At 36.7% G+C, this 17207-nt stretch overlaps 2 protein-coding genes across 2 annotated transcripts; both read left to right on the forward strand.

Moving 5' to 3' along the window:
* Positions 1–5883: 5883 nt before the first annotated feature.
* On the forward strand, positions 5884–9855 carry LOC121972023 (putative RNA polymerase II subunit B1 CTD phosphatase RPAP2 homolog). Its single transcript, XM_042523602.1, has 6 exons — positions 5884–6499; positions 6666–7388; positions 7508–7698; positions 7792–8055; positions 9164–9322; positions 9490–9855. Exons 1-6 carry the CDS (start codon positions 5950–5952, stop codon positions 9580–9582), a joined length of 1980 nt encoding a protein of 659 aa, XP_042379536.1. The 5' UTR covers positions 5884–5949; the 3' UTR covers positions 9583–9855.
* Positions 9856–11471: 1616 nt separating this feature from the next.
* Positions 11472–16294, forward strand: LOC121972024 (EEF1A lysine methyltransferase 2-like). The gene is made up of 7 exons (XM_042523603.1): positions 11472–11832; positions 12907–13035; positions 13625–13822; positions 14378–14474; positions 15269–15372; positions 15744–15795; positions 15940–16294. Exons 1-7 carry the CDS (start codon positions 11597–11599, stop codon positions 16156–16158), a joined length of 1035 nt encoding a protein of 344 aa, XP_042379537.1. The 5' UTR covers positions 11472–11596; the 3' UTR covers positions 16159–16294.
* Positions 16295–17207: the final 913 nt, after the last annotated feature.

Genomic DNA, 17207 nt, shown 5'->3' on the forward strand with positions numbered 1-17207 from the left:
CAACACGGTTGGTTTACTTGGTATCCACCTCACAAGAGGTGACTAATCCAAGGATCCACACCAACACACACACCCTCCACTAAATAAAACTCTCCTTTATGGTAACTACCAAGGGCGGAGAAGCCCTACAAGACTCAATACATGAAGAGAGGGAAAGGATACAAGAAATACAAGCTTACAAGCTTACAATGAGTATAAACCCTAACCCTAGCTTCTCTTCTTGGCTTTGATCCGCCTCTTGACTTGGAAAACTTCCAAGATCCTTCAAAAACTGGCGATCTGAGCTTTGTGAGTGCTGTGGAGGAGCTGGCGAGAAATCTGGAGTGAATCGGAGAAGAGATCTGCCGAAGGAAATGAACGCCTGCGGCCTTTATCGACGCCAACGGTCGGATCCCGATCGATTCGAATATTCCCAATAGATCGGGGAGGCTTTGGATCGATCCACGGATCGATCCAGAGCGCCTCTGTGCTCTGGAAAAGCATCTGGATCGATCCACGGATCGATCCAGCGCTTATCGCGCGAAGCAGCCGCGTCCCAATCGATCCACTGATCGATTGGAACATCTGGATCGATCCACGGATCGATCCAGAGGCTCTCTGTTCGCTTAGGAGAAGCCTGGATCGATCCACTGATCGATCCAACACTTGGTTTTTGCCCAAAACCAAGTTCCAAGCCTCTCAAACCAACATCCGGTCAACCTTGACCTGTTGGTACATCATGCCTAGCATCTGGTCACTCTTTTGACCTGCTAGGACTTCCCACCAAGTGTCTGGTCAATCCCTTTGACCCCCTTAGACTTTTCTATTCATGCCAAGTATCTGATCACTCCCTTGACCTACTTGGACTTCCATCAGATGTCTGGTCAATCCCTTTGACCTATCTGTATTTCCTCGTGCCAAGTATCTGGTCAACCTTGACCTACTTGACTCTTCTTCAATCAATTTCTTATTGTCAAACATCTAAACTCAAATCAAGACTCAGCTTGGTCACCCAGGTCAACCTTGACCTGAGGGATGTTGCACCAACAATCTCCCCCTTTTTGATGTTTGACAATACCACAATAACACTTACAATACCACATGTAAGTTAGGCTAATCCTATAGCCTCAATCTTCATGCCACTAGGTAATGAACATATAAATTAAGCTCTTCATTCTCCCCCTACGAGGGCACACTCCCTCTAGGTAATGAAAGCCTAACTTACACCCATTCATAGGTCCTTTCACAGATGACTAATAAGAGAGAAGTCTAGTTAGGTCAAAGGTTGATTGAATGACTAGCAAAGAAAAGTCCTAGTGAGTGAAGTTATGCATTATTGAGTAAAGACATGTGGTGGAAGTCTTGGTTAGTGAAGTTGGACGGTGAAAGTCTTAATGATGAAGTTAGGCCCTAGTGAGTGAAGCTAGGTGGTGACAGTCCTGATGAGTGAAGTCAAACGGTGAAAGTCCTAGTGAGTGAAGCTAGGTAGTAAAAAATGTCGGTACCTTAAGTTAGTTTTGATGTGATCAAACAAGTTAAGTTAGGTCTTGTTGTGTTTAACTTTGTGTCTAAGTGTGTAGGAACTTAGGAGCACAGGGAGTCAAGCAAAAGACGTAGCTAGTGAGAAGGACGGCACGGGAGAGAGCCGACAGGCTTGGTGCGTCTGAGGGACGAGGTGCTACGAAAGAGTACGCGGGCGGACGAGAAGGAGGTGCGCGGCGTTTTTGAGGAACGAGAAGTTAGAGCGGAAGGTTGCTTGAGAAGACCGGAAGTTGGGTTTAGGTGAACCTTATTCCGGATGGTCAAAATCACCCAAGTGAGCGGAAAAACCCGGACTGAAGCAAGCGGAGCTGAAGCTGGAGGCATGGAGAGAAAGTCAACAAAATGTTGGCTTCCCCCTTTGGGGTGCCCGGAACCCAAGTTTTAGCCATTTCGATGCGGTCTTTGACCGTTACGTCGGGAATAAGTTTTTATCCCACTCCAGGCGCCTGGAACCCTTCCAGGTGCCCCGACCAAGGCTGTAAATACAACCTTAGTCCCAGAAGTTAAAAACAACAAGCATTCTTGCAACAACACTTGTACACATCTCAGTTTTTATTTAGCTTCTTATTTTCTGTACTTTCACTACTGTAAATAGGCTTCTCCGCCTAAAGGAGAAACTAGTGCTACTGTATTTCTTGGATTAACAACCTCCCCGATTGTAACCAAGTAAAACCTTTGAGCCTCTACTTTCCAGTTTATTTATTATTTAATGCAAGTGTTCTTTAATTAAGTTATTTGTCTGAGAAAGGTTCTTTCGTTTGATTTTGTGCAACGGCTATTCAACCCCCTTCTAGCCGGCCGCCAACGGACCTACAAAAAGTCCCGATGAGTAAAGTTAAGTAGTGAAAAATCCTAGGGGAAGGTAATCCTAAATAATGAGAAGTCTTGGAGAGTGAACTCCAAGCATGTTAAGTTTTGATGTAATTAAACAAGTTAAGTTAGGTCATGTTGTGTTTAACTGTGTGTTTAAGTGTGTAGGAACTTAGGAGCACATGGAGTCGAGCACAAGTCGCAACTAGCGAGAAGGACGACACAGGAGAGAGCCGACGAGCTTGGTGTGTCTGAGGGACGAGGTGTTGCGGAGGAGTACGCGGGCGGATAAGAAGGAGACGCACGACGTTTCCGAGGGACGAGAAGCCGGAGCAGAAGGTTGCTCGAGAAGGCTGGGAGATGAGTTCGGATGAGCCCTATTCCGGATGGCCGAAATCACCCAAGCGAGTGGAAAAACCCAGACCGAAGCAAGCGGAGCCGAAGCTAGAGGCTCGGAGAGAAAGTCAACAAAATGTTGACTTTCCCCCTTAGGGGCGCTCGGAGCAGTCCGGGGTGCTCGGAACGATTCTAGGCGCCCGAAGTAGTCCGGGGTGCCCGGAACGATTCCAGGCGCCCGGAGCAGTCCGGGCACCCGGAACCCAAGTTTTAGCCATTTCAGTGTGGTATTTGACTGTTGCGTCGAGGATAAGTTTTTATCCCACTTCAGGTGCTTGAAACTCTTCTAGGCGCCCCGATCAAGGCTATAAATACAGTCTTGGTCTCAGAAGCTAAAAACAACAAGCATTATCGCAACAACACTTGTACACATCTCAGTTTTTATTTAGCTTCTTATTTTCTATGCTTTCACTGTTGTAAAGAGGCTTATCCGCCTAAAGGAGAAACTAGTACTACTCTATTCCTTTGATTAACAATCTCCCCAGTTATAACCAAGTAAAACCTCTGAGCCTCTATTTTTCAGTTTATTTATTATTTAATGCAAGTGTTCTTTAATTAAGTTATTTGTCCGAGAAAGATTCTTTTGTTTGATTTTGTGCAGGGGCTATTCAACCCCCTTCTAGCTGACCGCCAACGGTCCTACAAAAAGTCTTGGTGAGTAAAGCTTTGTAGTGGAAAATCCTAGGGGAAGGTAGTCCTAAATAATGAGAAGTCTTAGAGAGTGAACTCCAAGCATGTGTGACTGAATGATTTTCGGTTGACCACGCGTGGTCGACCGGACTAGTGAATCTTGAAAGCTGCTGACACTGCTTTACTTTAATAGTTTATATCTATTGTGCTAACTTAGTGTTGTAGGAAAATCTTAGTTGATCAGGTTGATTAGATACTAAGCATGACTAGAGAAAGTCCAAATAGGTCTGGAGGACAGGAAGTTTGACAGGTTAGATCAGGTAAACAACTAAAGGAGAGAGATCCAGTGAGGATATGTCCTAATGAGACGGTAGGTGCTAATGCAACTTAGATCCATTTTAGAAATCTAAGTTGAGACCAAGACTAAATCCTGATTGTATTAGATAGGATCTAATTCATAATTTAATTATATGTGCTAACTCTATTTTACAAGTATTTTTGTTATTTTTTGGACTAACACATTTTGTAAGAATTTTGAGCAAAAAATGAAACATGGATGAATAATGCTCGCGGTGCTTCGCCTGATTAGAGATGCCCTGAGTAAGACACTAGAGGGGCCCCTAGATGGTGGAGATGCCTCCGCACAGATAAACTTCGCTGATGAAGTTTTAGCCATTAGAGATGCCTTGGCTTGATTGGAGGTGCCTCGAATGGGACTGGAGACACCCTTGGATGATTGGAGGCGCCTCGAATGGGACTGGAGACACCCTTAGACGATTGAAGGTGCTCTCAAGTAGATAAACAACGGAGTTTTCGAATCAGATCAGCCCCATTTGAGGCCCCCCCAATGCAGTATAAAAGAACCATTCGGCCAGCTCTTTTAACATTACTTCTAAATAAATTTTCTAGCTTTTTCTACTGTGCCATTTCTTTGCTATTGCTCTATTATGTCTCTGTTACGCCTAACTGCTACAATTAGAGTGACACTGACATCGAGTTACGATCTTTATATATTACAAGTGTCAGTAAAATTTAAGTTTGTTTCAATTATTATTATTATTATTATTATACCTGCATAGGAAAGTATATGTTGTTACATTTTCTTCATTTGTGTATTTGGTTTCTCTGTTTGACAATTTTTTAGAGGAGATTTCGGTAGATTGCCCAATCGATACAGTTCAGGCAATCATGAGTCTTGGAATAAGAGTTATTAAAAGCTTCAAACTAAGTAAAACCAACTCGCTTAGTCTTTGGGCTTTTCTTGTAATTGTTTTTCATTATTTCTGCCGCATACTCAAGTTTCTTCTTTTAAAAATCAAAAAGAGAAGTTTTTAAAACAAGATTCACCCCATCCACCCCTCCTCACTCGTTCATTTCAATCCTACATATGTTAGCTCGAACATCTTTGGCCAAAGATTGGACCTAACAAAATTATGCATCAATTCTCATTTAAATAGGCTGTGACAATTGGTATCAAATTAGACCTAGTTATTGATTACCTATGTAATTAAGACACCATTAGGTACACATGCAACTAATTACGAATGACTTTGGAGGAGGTGCTAAATTTCATGAGGTGGTTTTGTGATAACCAGGTTTAGCTCATGTTAACCTTAGATAATTGAGCTAATATTACCCTTGAACTCAAGCATTCTACTAGTTGAGAATGACCAAGTTAATAGGCATTCTCCCATTTAACTAGGTCGTGACACGGAGAGGTATTGGGAATGGTTGTCTATGAGAGAGCTAAGCATCCATATCAGTTCTCTATATCTTTACAATTTGAGATAAACAATCCATATTATTTAATATTGACAATCATTTTTCATTATATATTGTCAACTACTCTAATAAATGTAGATCTCTGAACGAATTTCAATTTGAAATATGATGTATCTTATAATTCAACTCAAGTTAAAAATTATAATTTCTCAAAACTTACTTAACATTTACATTATAATAGTTAATTTACGAAACCGTAGCTGCTTCCATGATGTAATAGTTATAAAATTATAACTACTATAACTATGAGATAACTTACTTGTAGCAGTTACAAAATCGTAACTATTGTAACTATATGATAGCTAAGAGTTCATAAATGTTATAAACTCACCCAATTTAAGATTTAGATAAAAATATAAATAAAAGATAATATTAGAAATAATATAAGGGAAGATAGTTAGATAATTATACTTAAGATATTTGTTTGATAACAAAATTAAAATATAGCTTCTGGTTGATGATTCAATAAACTAAGGGGCGTTTGAATTGGGCATGATTTCATCTATCAGAATATCATGTGCAGCGCAGGTGACTAAATTTCCCTATTTTAAGCGAAGGATGCATCGCACGTGACTGAAAATGGGCAAGAGCATAAGGGCGGAACAGGGCCGAATCAATTGATACGTTGGTCCGGTCCAATAAATCAATTAATGACAAATGGCCGGCCCATAAAGAAGAGGCGGTATTCAAGACTTCTAGAAGCCTCGCGGACGATATTGAGCACTATAAACGACGGAGGTGGGGAAGAGCCTACCCCTTTCGCAGTTCTGCTGCTCTCCGCTCTGAAACCCTACCAATTCGCGCGCTCCCATGGCAACTCCACCAACGCCCGCCACCGTCGCCAGCGTCGTACACCAGATCCAGAAAGCCCTACTCGACGGCGCCGCCTGCTCCGAAGGCCACCTCTTCGAGGCCGCCGCACTCATTTCCCGCTCTGACTACGAGGATGTAGTTGTCGAGCTGTCGATCGAGGGGATCTGCGGCTACCCCCTCTGCCGAAAGCCTCTCCCTTCCGACCGACAGACGAAGGGCCGGTACCGTATTTCCATGAGAGAGCACAAGGTCTTCGACCTCCAGGAGACCTACAAATACTGCTCCGAGGCCTGCGTCGTCTCAAGCCGGGCCTTCGCCTCCACCCTCAGCAAAGAGAGAAGCTATGACGTGAGTTCTTCTAAGATCGAACAGATCCTGAACATGTTCCTACTGCAAGCGGATTTGGGGAAGGATAAAGATTTGGAAATGATTAATTTGACGATTCGGGAGAAGGACGATGCTGGAAAAGGAGAGGTGTCTTTGGACGAGTGGTTGGGTCCCTCAAATGCTATTGAGGGCTTTGTTCCTCGGTATGACCAGAATCACGGTGAGACTATATTCATGCAATAAGCTTGTGTTTAAATACATGGCAGCAATAGTATGTTGTTGTGGAAAATAAATCGTATCGATGATGGCTTAAACTGTTTGTTTTCCTGTGAGCTTTTGTTTTTGATAGTTCATGAACACAGGATAATTTTGATTTGTATACCCAGGCGGGCTTAGGAGTGATCGGAAGCCAAGTAAAATCCTTTCTACTTGCTCAACGAATGACCCGCCTCATGAAGTAGATTTTAGAAGTGATATAATTCTCAAAAATGAGGATAATGGACTTGCTTTTTCAGCCCATGGGACGATTGATGCTTCAGAGGTAATAGCCAAGAAATTGGAAGAGCTGGTTCTTGCTGAAAGAAAGATAAAGACGATAAAAAAGACAGCAAAATCCATTGCTAGAAATACGATGAACAAAGACAGGGCAGGAAACGAGAATTCTAGAATGATCAATACAATTGCTGGTGAACCATCATCTGTGGCTCAAAACTTCACAGAGACAAGTACTTTATTTGGAGACCAGGATTCTAAGATAATATCTGCTGTGAAGGGACTCTGTTGTGAATTGAACAATGAGATTCATGTGGAAAAAATGGCAGGATCAAATGGCAGTAAGCATGAGCACAAAAAGGAGGCTTCTACTCTGAAATCCTCCCTTCGGACTTCACGTCCCAAAAATACTACTCGATCTGTCAAATGGGCTGATGAGATAAATAGTTCAGCTCAGAAAGAAATAAGACACAGTCTTCATAGTAGCAAAGCACCTCAAAAGCCACAGGTTGAAGATGATAGCTTCGTTAGGTTAATGTCAGCTGAGGCTTGTGCAGCTGCCCTTAATGAGGCTTCAGAGGCTGTTGCTGCAGGTGTATCAGAAGCTGGAGATGCAGGTTTGATCTACTCCTGGAGTTAAATTGTCATTTGTTTGGGTTATCTGATCATCTTTGGAATATTGAAGATGAACATTACACTGACCAGTTGCATTTTTTTATCCTATTTATTACAAAAGCTTCGGAGGCTGGAATTGTAGTCTTATGCCAGTCTGAGTTTGCAAGTGGGGAGGTTGAAGAAGATGAGGATACATTTAATTTTGATAGGGGACATGTGAAGTGGACAAAGAAGACTTTCTGCTTAGATACAGACATGTTGGAGGTTGAGGATTCCTGGCATGAGATCCCACCAGAAGGTTTCAGTTTGGAAGTAAGACCTTGTTTTGTCCTAAACTCTGGCATCCTTCCCTTTTCTAGTAATGCAATTGTGGAGTGCATTTTGAAAAAAACAACTTTTTTTCAGTTATCATCATTTGCTACGATGTGGATGGCACTTTTTGGATGGATAACTTGTTCTTCCCTGGCTTATATATATGGATGTGATGAAAGTTCTCGTGAGGATTTCTTAGAAGTTAATGGGCAGGAATATCCTTACAAGATTGTCAAAAGAGATGGTCTGTCAGCTGAGATCAGAAGAACTATTGATGGCTGTGTTTGTCGTGCTTTGCCTGCACTTGTAAGGGAACTAGGGATCAGAATTCCAATTTCTACTTTAGAGTATACTTTGGTATGGTCTATGACTGTGGGCTTTCTATTTTCAATTTTTGTTTTTCACTTTGAATTTTTTTTTAACTTAGTTATTCTAACTATTTGTTCTTGACATCTAACATGATAAATTAATTTTCCTGCTTTTTCTAAAAACTGATACTCAATATACATATTCTTAGGAAGTGGAGTGCCATAGATAGATTTCTCTAAGGTTATTAATTGTCATAAGATAATGCTTGGCTTTGCATCCTTAACCAGAAGCTTTTAGTTTTCCTTCTCCAAGTGATGTGATGTTGCTCTCCTAGATATTTCATTTGTTACTGCATTTTCTTTAATTTATAGATAAGTACTTAATAGAGTATAAAAATGACAGCTATCACCCTTCATAAGGATACATGAATGAAATGGCATATTGGAGTTTCTTTATCCTTTAAGAGTTGGATCACTTAAAGAAATAATGGTAGCTAGTTATGAAGGCTTTAGAGCAATGACTTGCTATGCATGATAAAGATACTCAAGGAGATGAATTATTAAAATGTCATATAGAGCTTAATCATAAGAGCAAGTCCATGCTAGGAGAATCTGCTGCAGATTAAGTTTCAGTTAATGCTAGGTTTTATATAATTTCTTTTGAGATCTCCAGAAGAAGAGCCAGCACGAAGCTGTAGAGTGCTTGACTCATAGTAAACTTAGTACTTAAGCTTAGTATGTTATTTCAATACTAATCGATCAGATACAAGAATCTCTATTGTTGTGGACATAATCCTTTTCCTGGAGATAACTCGTCTAGGAATATCCTTCCTTTCCATTTATTTTTAAAGTATGACGTGTTTGAGGAGGACCACGACACTGGGAACATGATCTGGTAGAGAACAACATTAATACCAAGAACCTAACGGTGAGTCTCTCATTTCTGCACGAGATTAAAGTTACTCCTAGAAACTAATTTAAATTTCTTATGCCCAGTTAATGGCATTCTTATTACCATGAACATGATCAAGTATTTTGATTGTAAAAAGTCTAAGATTATATAACTAGTGACAATTCCCTTACCGTGTTGAAAAAACAACGTATACACTAGGTTTTGGTAAAGCATTCACCCTACTCTTTTTGTTTTTTTTTTCCAGGGGCGTTATCTTGATACAATGTCGTACTTAGAAGCATTGCCTGCCTTCAAGCTTAGGCAATGGCAAGCAATTGTGCTTTTGTTCCTCGATGCCTTTTCCGTGCATAGACTTCCATCTCTGACCCAACATCTGGCAAATGTAGATGTGCTGCTTCACAAGGTCAAATGCCACTGTCATTCTTCTTTTTCATGTGCTAGTGCTTGCATATATTCAGTTCTTCTGGTTGCTATCATCCATTTAAACTGGCAGTAAGCATGAATCTGCTGCCGAAGTTTAAGACATCTGTTATTTTTAGTCTGAGTAACGGAGCTTTATGAATGAAACAGGTATTAAATGCTGCCCAGCTTAGTCTCGAGCAGTACCAGTTAATGGCTGATCATATTATGCCATTAGGCCGGTCACACATTGCATCACAGTAAGTGGTAACTTGGAAGCATAAACTCAAGCATCGGGTTGTAAATAAGCATTTTCTCCTTCCACATGAGTTTTACGCAGAGATTTTTTTTCATTAAAATCTGGTGTGAACTTAATTTCCATACGTCAAAATTGTATGTAAAACAGAGGGATGAAAAACAATATGCAACACTGTACCTCCGGTTGCCCTCATGTTGGTTTTGATTCTCTTCTATAACTCTTTTAATTTGCGATTCAGACCGATAATATAATATTTTAAAATATAAAAATTATTAATATAGACAAATTCCTAAGTCCTTGGGTAATTATATCACTTTGATCTACTATTTGTCCAAAAAGCTATTGTATAACCTTTTTTCGTTCCTCATCAAGTTTATTTCGATTCTTTTCTACTAACCAGATGAAAACCTCATCATTTATTTGTCTCATCGTTGAGCACAACAAATTCTCACTTATTCCCTCAATTAAGTATTTGATGTTTCTTTGATTTATTCTATTCTTGGGGACAGGGTCGGACTTTTTAGGACCCTAGGGAGAAAAGTGATCTTTCTAGGAAAAAAAATTTATGCAACCATTTGAATATGGTTTAATAGAAAATTTTAAAAATTAATATATTTTATTTAAAATATGATAAGCTCTATATAAAATATATTTTTTAAATTTTTTTAAAAAGTATAATATTGTATAAAATATATTTTTAAATATTTTTCAAAAAATATAATATCTATAAATATTTAAAAAAAGTAAGAAATAATTATTAAAAAAAATTATATCTTTTAACATTTTGATTTTTGAGAAGTAAAATCATGATTTTCAAAATCAATTTTTTTTAACACTTCATTTTCGGTATATAAAATTGTTAAGCAATTTATATTCAAGTCTTTATCATCATCTTCTCTAATTCTTCCTGTATGATTATGAACATATTTTTTCTTTTAAATCTTCCCATTCATTGATCACATTATTATTTAGTTTTTCTTGATTATTTGATTGTTGCTCATTTATTGTATGATCATTTAGTTTTTTTTTTAATTTTCATCTTATAATTCATCAATTAAATCTTCAATTGAAGAATACGTTTTAAAAAACTTACAAAGAACATCTTTTGTGAATTTTAATAATTTATCCATTCTTTTTATTTTGTTTCTTTTCCGACTTCAAGATTGATATTTCTTTGAAAACATATTTGTACTATAAATTTCAAGTTAAAAAAAAATATACAAAACCAGTAATAAAACTAACAATGAAGCAAACACAAGCAGTGAAAATAATAGTTAAAAATAATAAAACTTGATTTATGTTTGAATCCATCGATATAATCTACTCTATGATGATTAAAATTGAGATGATTTATTTTAATTCTTTCAAATCTGTAAGAAAAATCATAAAACATTGGCTTCAATACAATATTAAAAATCAATATTAAATATTGACAATAAAAAAATATAGATAAGTAGGTAATTTACATTGTAAGTTTATATATTGATGAATAATGATATTGATGAAATTAAAATTGAAATAAAATTTTTTGATTTAATTAAAAAAATTTAAAAATTCATAATCTTTACTAAAATAATCCAATAAGTTTTTTTTAAAAGATTTTTATTAAAATAATTTAATTATATATAATATATATCATATATGCATATAAAACTTGGGTTCTTTATAATTTTACAGTCTTTACCGTCTATCCGATTTTGGTTTATTGTCGGGGTCGCTGGTTGATGATTTGATGTTTCTTGATTTATTCTCGGGGATTGGTGGGAATGAGTTAAAAAACAAACAAGGTATAAATAAATAAATAAATAATCGTGATTAAGTAATAGAAATCCACTTCTTAGTTTTCAAAATTTTCCAACAAATTGAATTAATTAATAAAGTGTTCTTCTCTCAATTTCAACGCTTCCCCTCAAATCAATTGCCAGCCTTTATATATGCATCAACCTCTCCAGTCGCGTCCGCCCGACTTCATTCTAGGGTTTTCTTTTACCAATCCTGTTCATCTCCGACGATCCTTGAATGGCGGGAGTCCGATGGCCACCAGAGGACTCCGATCTGAACCCGCCGCGGCCGGCGGCTGCGACCGCCGCTGCCGCCGCAGCCGAGCAGATGATATCTGACGATGACCGCTCGGTGGCGGCCGACTCGTGGTCCATCAAGAGCGAGTACGGAAGCACTCTGGATGACGAACAGCGCCACGCTGATGCCGTAGACATGCTCTCCGGCTGCAATTTCCCCGCCGCCTCCGATTACAGGTTTCCATCTTCCCTTTTGTCTTCGTTTTTTTTTTTTTTTGCCGTTGTATTGTATGCTTTCGTGCTTTTTTAATTGATTGTTCGACATTAAAAAATGATCTTGATTTCTTCAGTGGGTAATTGAGTGTTGTTGACCTTTCGGTTGCCCCGTGTTTAAATGGTTTCCAGACTGCAACTTATTTCTTAGCGGACTGGATCTTATAACATTCTTTAAGTCTAGTGCCTTGTTTGTACTGCTAAATATTCCCATCACTTTGAAATTTGGTTTGAATCGTGCTGTGAAAGACAAAAACGAAAGAAAGTATATCCTGTATCCACTAGGCGGATTTGAAAGGGGACTGAAAAGCGACCCCATATGGTTCCGTATGGCAAACGCAGTTCACATAGCAGTTAAAAAAGCTTATTTGCTTCATCTACAGTAATTTAAACTAAGCCAGATTGGTAAAACCGTAAGCTACTGTATTTAGTAACTTGTAACTGGCAATTGTTAACTTCAACAATTATTTTGCAAGTGATAAATAACTTAGATGTTAATAAAAATATTTTATAATATTTTAGTATCAATCGAGTATGCCACCTCATAATATTGTATATGTGTTGTGTGACCATATATCACTAGCATATGTTTTTTGAAACCTTGCTTATTGGGATGCATTTTAAACATGATGTACTGATTGCATTATCATTTTTTAGAAATACAATTTTTATTTATTGTACTATCTGAAAATAGGTTTCTTTCATAAATAGCTACTTAGTTCACCATGTTCTATCACACGAAACACAAAAACCTTTCCTCATCCATTTGTCATGTTCCAGGGCATGCAATGTATTGCAATCTTCCTGCATGGATGTGCACACTTGCTGTTTGTTGTGTTTGCATGCATGAAGCCAATGCATAGTTTTTTTTATTATATTTAAAAGCAACAAAGTAGATAAATCTTTAGTGTTCTGAAGGCCGTAGAAAATTGTATACGACAAGTTGAGTTTGATTTGTTGCATCTGTCATTTTGGATTGACTGATGCTGTTTATTGCTGAATTTCCAGTTCATTTGTTGTTTGTGACTGTTGTAACAGTTCTGATAAGGAGGGACCAGACTCAAATGAGGTTGAGGCATCATTACTGGGGTTACAAAGCTATTGGGATGCTTCTTATGCCGAGGATCTTGCAAATTTTCTTGAACATAACAAAGCTGGTGAAATTTGGTGAGCCTAGTTTTTATGGAATTTTGTCATAATTCTAGTCTGAGAAGTTGATATTATAGCACACCCTAGCACAATTTTATACTAATTTCTTTCCATTTTAAATTATTCTTACATGTAGAATGCCGTACCTAAATTTGGCATTGCTCGTTTGCTGTAAATTTTCCATGAGTATAACATTGACTGCCCATTTGCATTAATGTCATGTTTTATCCACAATTTCATATATCAGTTTTTATTTTGCTATCTAAAAAACTCTAATTTCTGAAAATTTTATCCACAATTTCAGATTCAAATTTAATTGAATCACCCTAGCATCAACTAAAATAATATCATATGCAAATTACATGCATCAAAGATGTTAAATATAAGTAGCATAGACTAGTGTGTCATGTTTTTATCATCGAAACCCACAGATCATGCAAATTTTCATGATCAACATCTCTTGTTAACCCTTTATGTGTCAAATTGTTTCTTTGGTTTTTCCATTCAAAAAAAAATTAATGATGAACCAGGTAACATCTTTTGTTTTTTCCATTCAATGTTGCTATTTGTGGTTGTACCATATGTAGTCAACTTCTTCAACTGATAGGTTTGGAATTGAAGTGATGGAAACTGTTGCAACTTGGACCAAAACTTTGTGTGCAAACATTTCTCAGCCACATAAATCAGAAGGCAGTAGCAACTCTGAACCTGATCCTGATAGCATCTCTAAAGATCTGTCTAGCTGGGGTGTACTTGATATTGGAACTGGGAATGGCTTGCTGCTTCAAGAGTTAGCGAAACAAGGGTACTATATTTGATTCTTGTTCACCTTGCATAACTTCAAAATGTTGGTAAAGTGTTTTTAAAGTTATTTCAGCAGCATGTTTCACTTCGGTGGTTTATAACTATGTAGCATACTTTATTGTTAATCATCATTAATTATCACCACAGAAATTGTGGTTATGGCTGGCAGCTACACTAATGCATACAAAGCACTAGGGTATGCTACTAAGAGGACTAAGGAAACTACAAATCAATGTCTTTAACCATAAGGAATTTGATGGCACAATGCATCCAGCGTTTGCCTGGAGTTTATTATATTTTTGTACTTAGTACCGCATCTGCCCTAAGGCACAACCCTACCAATTTCATAAATAAACATGATGTACATATAGATCTGGTTGTTGCCTTTGTTGGAAATTCTTTTTGGTTCTTTGCATCCATGAGGTGTTTTTCACTATATTTTCTCATAGAACTTAGTAATATGTGCCATCTATGTGATTATTGTTAATGATATTTAGAGCAGACTGTGGGTAGTTTTTTATGCCAATCTGCTGTGAGTTTTGTGCCTCGATTTCAGGTTCTCTGATTTAACTGGAACAGATTATAGCGAAGGAGCAATTGTTCTTGCACAAAAGATTGCCACTCGAAATGGTTTTCCTAATATAAATTTTATGGTATGCATGCAACATTCCTTTGCCACATGATATGTGTGCTAGTCAACATGATAGTGTGGTACTTTGTTTTTAAGTTTACTTGATTAGTTTATGTTGAAGACATACTTTTTTTTGTTGCACTCGATCAGCAATTTCCAGTTAAACTTGACTTTCTTTTGTGGGGTTGTCTTATTTAGTTTATAATCTATATGTAAATCAAGGATCATATAATGTAGCTCATTATCCATAAGCTTTTACTCAATCTATGTATATAAAATGGAACTTACGTTCAATGTGCGAACTGTTCAATTTTCATTTAATTTGGGAAATGTTTGACTTCAAGAATAATTTCGTTTCTAGTATACTCGGGTGAAACTAGGTCAGTTCTCCAGTCAGCCTTCACAACAAACTGGACTTGGCCCAAAATTTGTCTAGTTACCTGAAAAGGCTTGTTCTTTGTTTTTTCCCCCAGGTTTTTCTTTATCATATATGATATATAGTAGATTGTTTATTATATTCTGTGTCTAATTGTATGTATGATTTATGAATACTTAAACTTATCCAGTTAAATTTTCACCCTTTCTTATATTGCACCTGAACAGTTATATGCAAAATGACTATCTAAATATCTATAATAACTACTCATGCATCAAAATTTTTGCTTTAAACTATGCCCGTCTTTGTAGGTCTTTTAGAAACTATAATATGGTCATTGATCCTCAAGATATCTAGGCATGATCTACTTGTTCATGTTATTTGAAATTTGGGTTCCGACAGTGGTTCTTTTTTGATTGATCAAAGAAGGGTGATTGCAGGTTGATGATGTTTTGGAGACAAAACTGAACAGAAAATTCCTTCTTGTAATGGACAAAGGAACATTGGATGCCATTGGCTTGCACCCTGATGGCCAAATGAAAAGGTATGTATAATTCTACATTTGGAAATTTTGCTTTGATCTTGGTTTTAACCTTGCCATCACTTGTGTGCCTTCACTCGATACTTGAAAGAATAGGTGGATTGGGGGAAGTGTTTGTTAGTGTGGTACCTAACATTTCTCTTCCAATACTGGGGAGGGAAAGCATGGTAGAAATTCGTTCATGTTATTTTTGGGAATAAATAATCTTAATCTGGATTCATGCGGAATAAATAGTCTAATTTGTATTAGTGTACCAGTTAGATTTTGTGTCGAATCCATTTACTTAAAATTATTGTTATTTAGATATAAAAGGATTTAAATAAATTAATATTTGGCACATTCAGTTAGGCTAATGCCTTTTATCTTATTGCTAGGCTAATGTATTGGGAATCAGTATCAAACTTGGTTGCATCTGGTGGTATCCTGGTAACTGCTTCCTTCTCTCAATTGTTTACCTTTTATCTTATTCTGATGCGGCTTGGAATCTAACTAGTTCTGATATATTCCTATTAGTCACTAAACTATTCTTACCCCTTTCACCATTTACTGAACACGTAGTGACTTATTCAGGTGATTACCTCCTGTAATAGCACAAAAGATGAGCTGTTGCAAGAAGTTGAAAACTTCAATCACAAAACGCTTGATATACAGGATCTGGACGAGGACCAGGAAGGAAGTGATGAGAATGTGGTTTTCCAGTACCTTGATCATGTTCGAACCTATCCAACTATCTTGTTTGGTGGCATAGAAGGATCTCGTGTTTGCACCGTTGCGTTTCAGCGCCTCTGAATCACCATGTGTTTGGTTTCTTAAACCCATACAACTAAAGAAAGGGTGATATTGATTGCACTAGAGCAAGTGGTTTTCTTCTAATTGGTCGTGTAAACTTATACCTATTTAATGAGTTACCATAGTTTATCTTCAATGAGAGTATCGTTTTCAATTATAGTTTATTTCTACTTGTATTATAATAATTTGATTAGGTGAACGGTGAACCTTCAAACTATACTAGCTGTTAAGCTGCCCAATGTGCAGGTGATTTAAAGTGCCAATTATATTTTAGATGTTTGAAAATATTTAATTTAATGTTATTTTTTATTTAAAATAAATATTTTCTCAAGTAAATTTGTTGATAATTTTGAAAAAAATTTATGCTTTATAGGAACGAAATGAATGGTAGCAAAAATCGAATCAATTGGTTTTAATAGCTAAAACATATTATTTAGCTCATGGTATTGAATTATGCACTGTTAATATTGTTTATTGACTTCTCCATGGTTATTTTCCTTTTCGAATTTCTACATTTAATAATCTCACATAGTATATGTGAAACTAAAGTAATTAAATTAAATTCATTTTAATTAATTTTCATAATAAATATAAAAATTACAATAGTTTATTATAAATTACCATATCCATTTTACATTTTTTTTTAATTTTTTTTTTTATAGTAGACATTATATATCTAACTCTTTAAACTGATTAATTTTAGAATGGATTGTTTTTTCAAATCCGCTATCTATTGAAATAAAAATCACCTATAATTTGTAGTAGATGAGTCTTGATTCGAGATTCATGGGATCCGTACTTGGAGATCTATCCACTTCATAGTATCCCTGGATCTACATTTTATTTTATTTATTTATAGTTAGTATTAGATATCCAATTTATGCTAATTAATCCTGAGATGATCAGTCAACCTTATAAAAATTTTCTATAAATAACTAAGATAAATTAAAAATACTAATAATGAGTGATTTATCAGCAAATGTTCTTTAATTAATGTTCTTTAATCAATCATCTATTGAGAAAAAAATTATCTATTAATTTGTTAAAGT

The sequence above is a fragment of the Zingiber officinale genome, chromosome 4A (assembly GCF_018446385.1).
Source record: "Zingiber officinale cultivar Zhangliang chromosome 4A, Zo_v1.1, whole genome shotgun sequence".
NCBI lineage: Eukaryota > Viridiplantae > Streptophyta > Magnoliopsida > Zingiberales > Zingiberaceae > Zingiber > Zingiber officinale.

Excerpts from the sequence above, each read along its gene's own strand:
- LOC121972024 (XM_042523603.1), top strand. The coding sequence starts at position 11,597 with ATGGCGGGAGTCCGATGGCCACCAGAGGACTCCGATCTGAACCCGCCG. Across the intron at positions 11,833-12,906 it reads CCCGCCGCCTCCGATTACAG|TTCTGATAAGGAGGGACCAG; the intron begins GTTTCCATCTTC and ends CTGTTGTAACAG. Across the intron at positions 15,796-15,939 it reads TTGCATCTGGTGGTATCCTG|GTGATTACCTCCTGTAATAG; the intron begins GTAACTGCTTCC and ends TGACTTATTCAG.
- LOC121972023 (XM_042523602.1), top strand. The coding sequence starts at position 5,950 with ATGGCAACTCCACCAACGCCCGCCACCGTCGCCAGCGTCGTACACCAG. Across the intron at positions 6,500-6,665 it reads TCGGTATGACCAGAATCACG|GCGGGCTTAGGAGTGATCGG; the intron begins GTGAGACTATAT and ends TTGTATACCCAG. Across the intron at positions 8,056-9,163 it reads CTACTTTAGAGTATACTTTG|GGGCGTTATCTTGATACAAT; the intron begins GTATGGTCTATG and ends TTTTTTTTCCAG.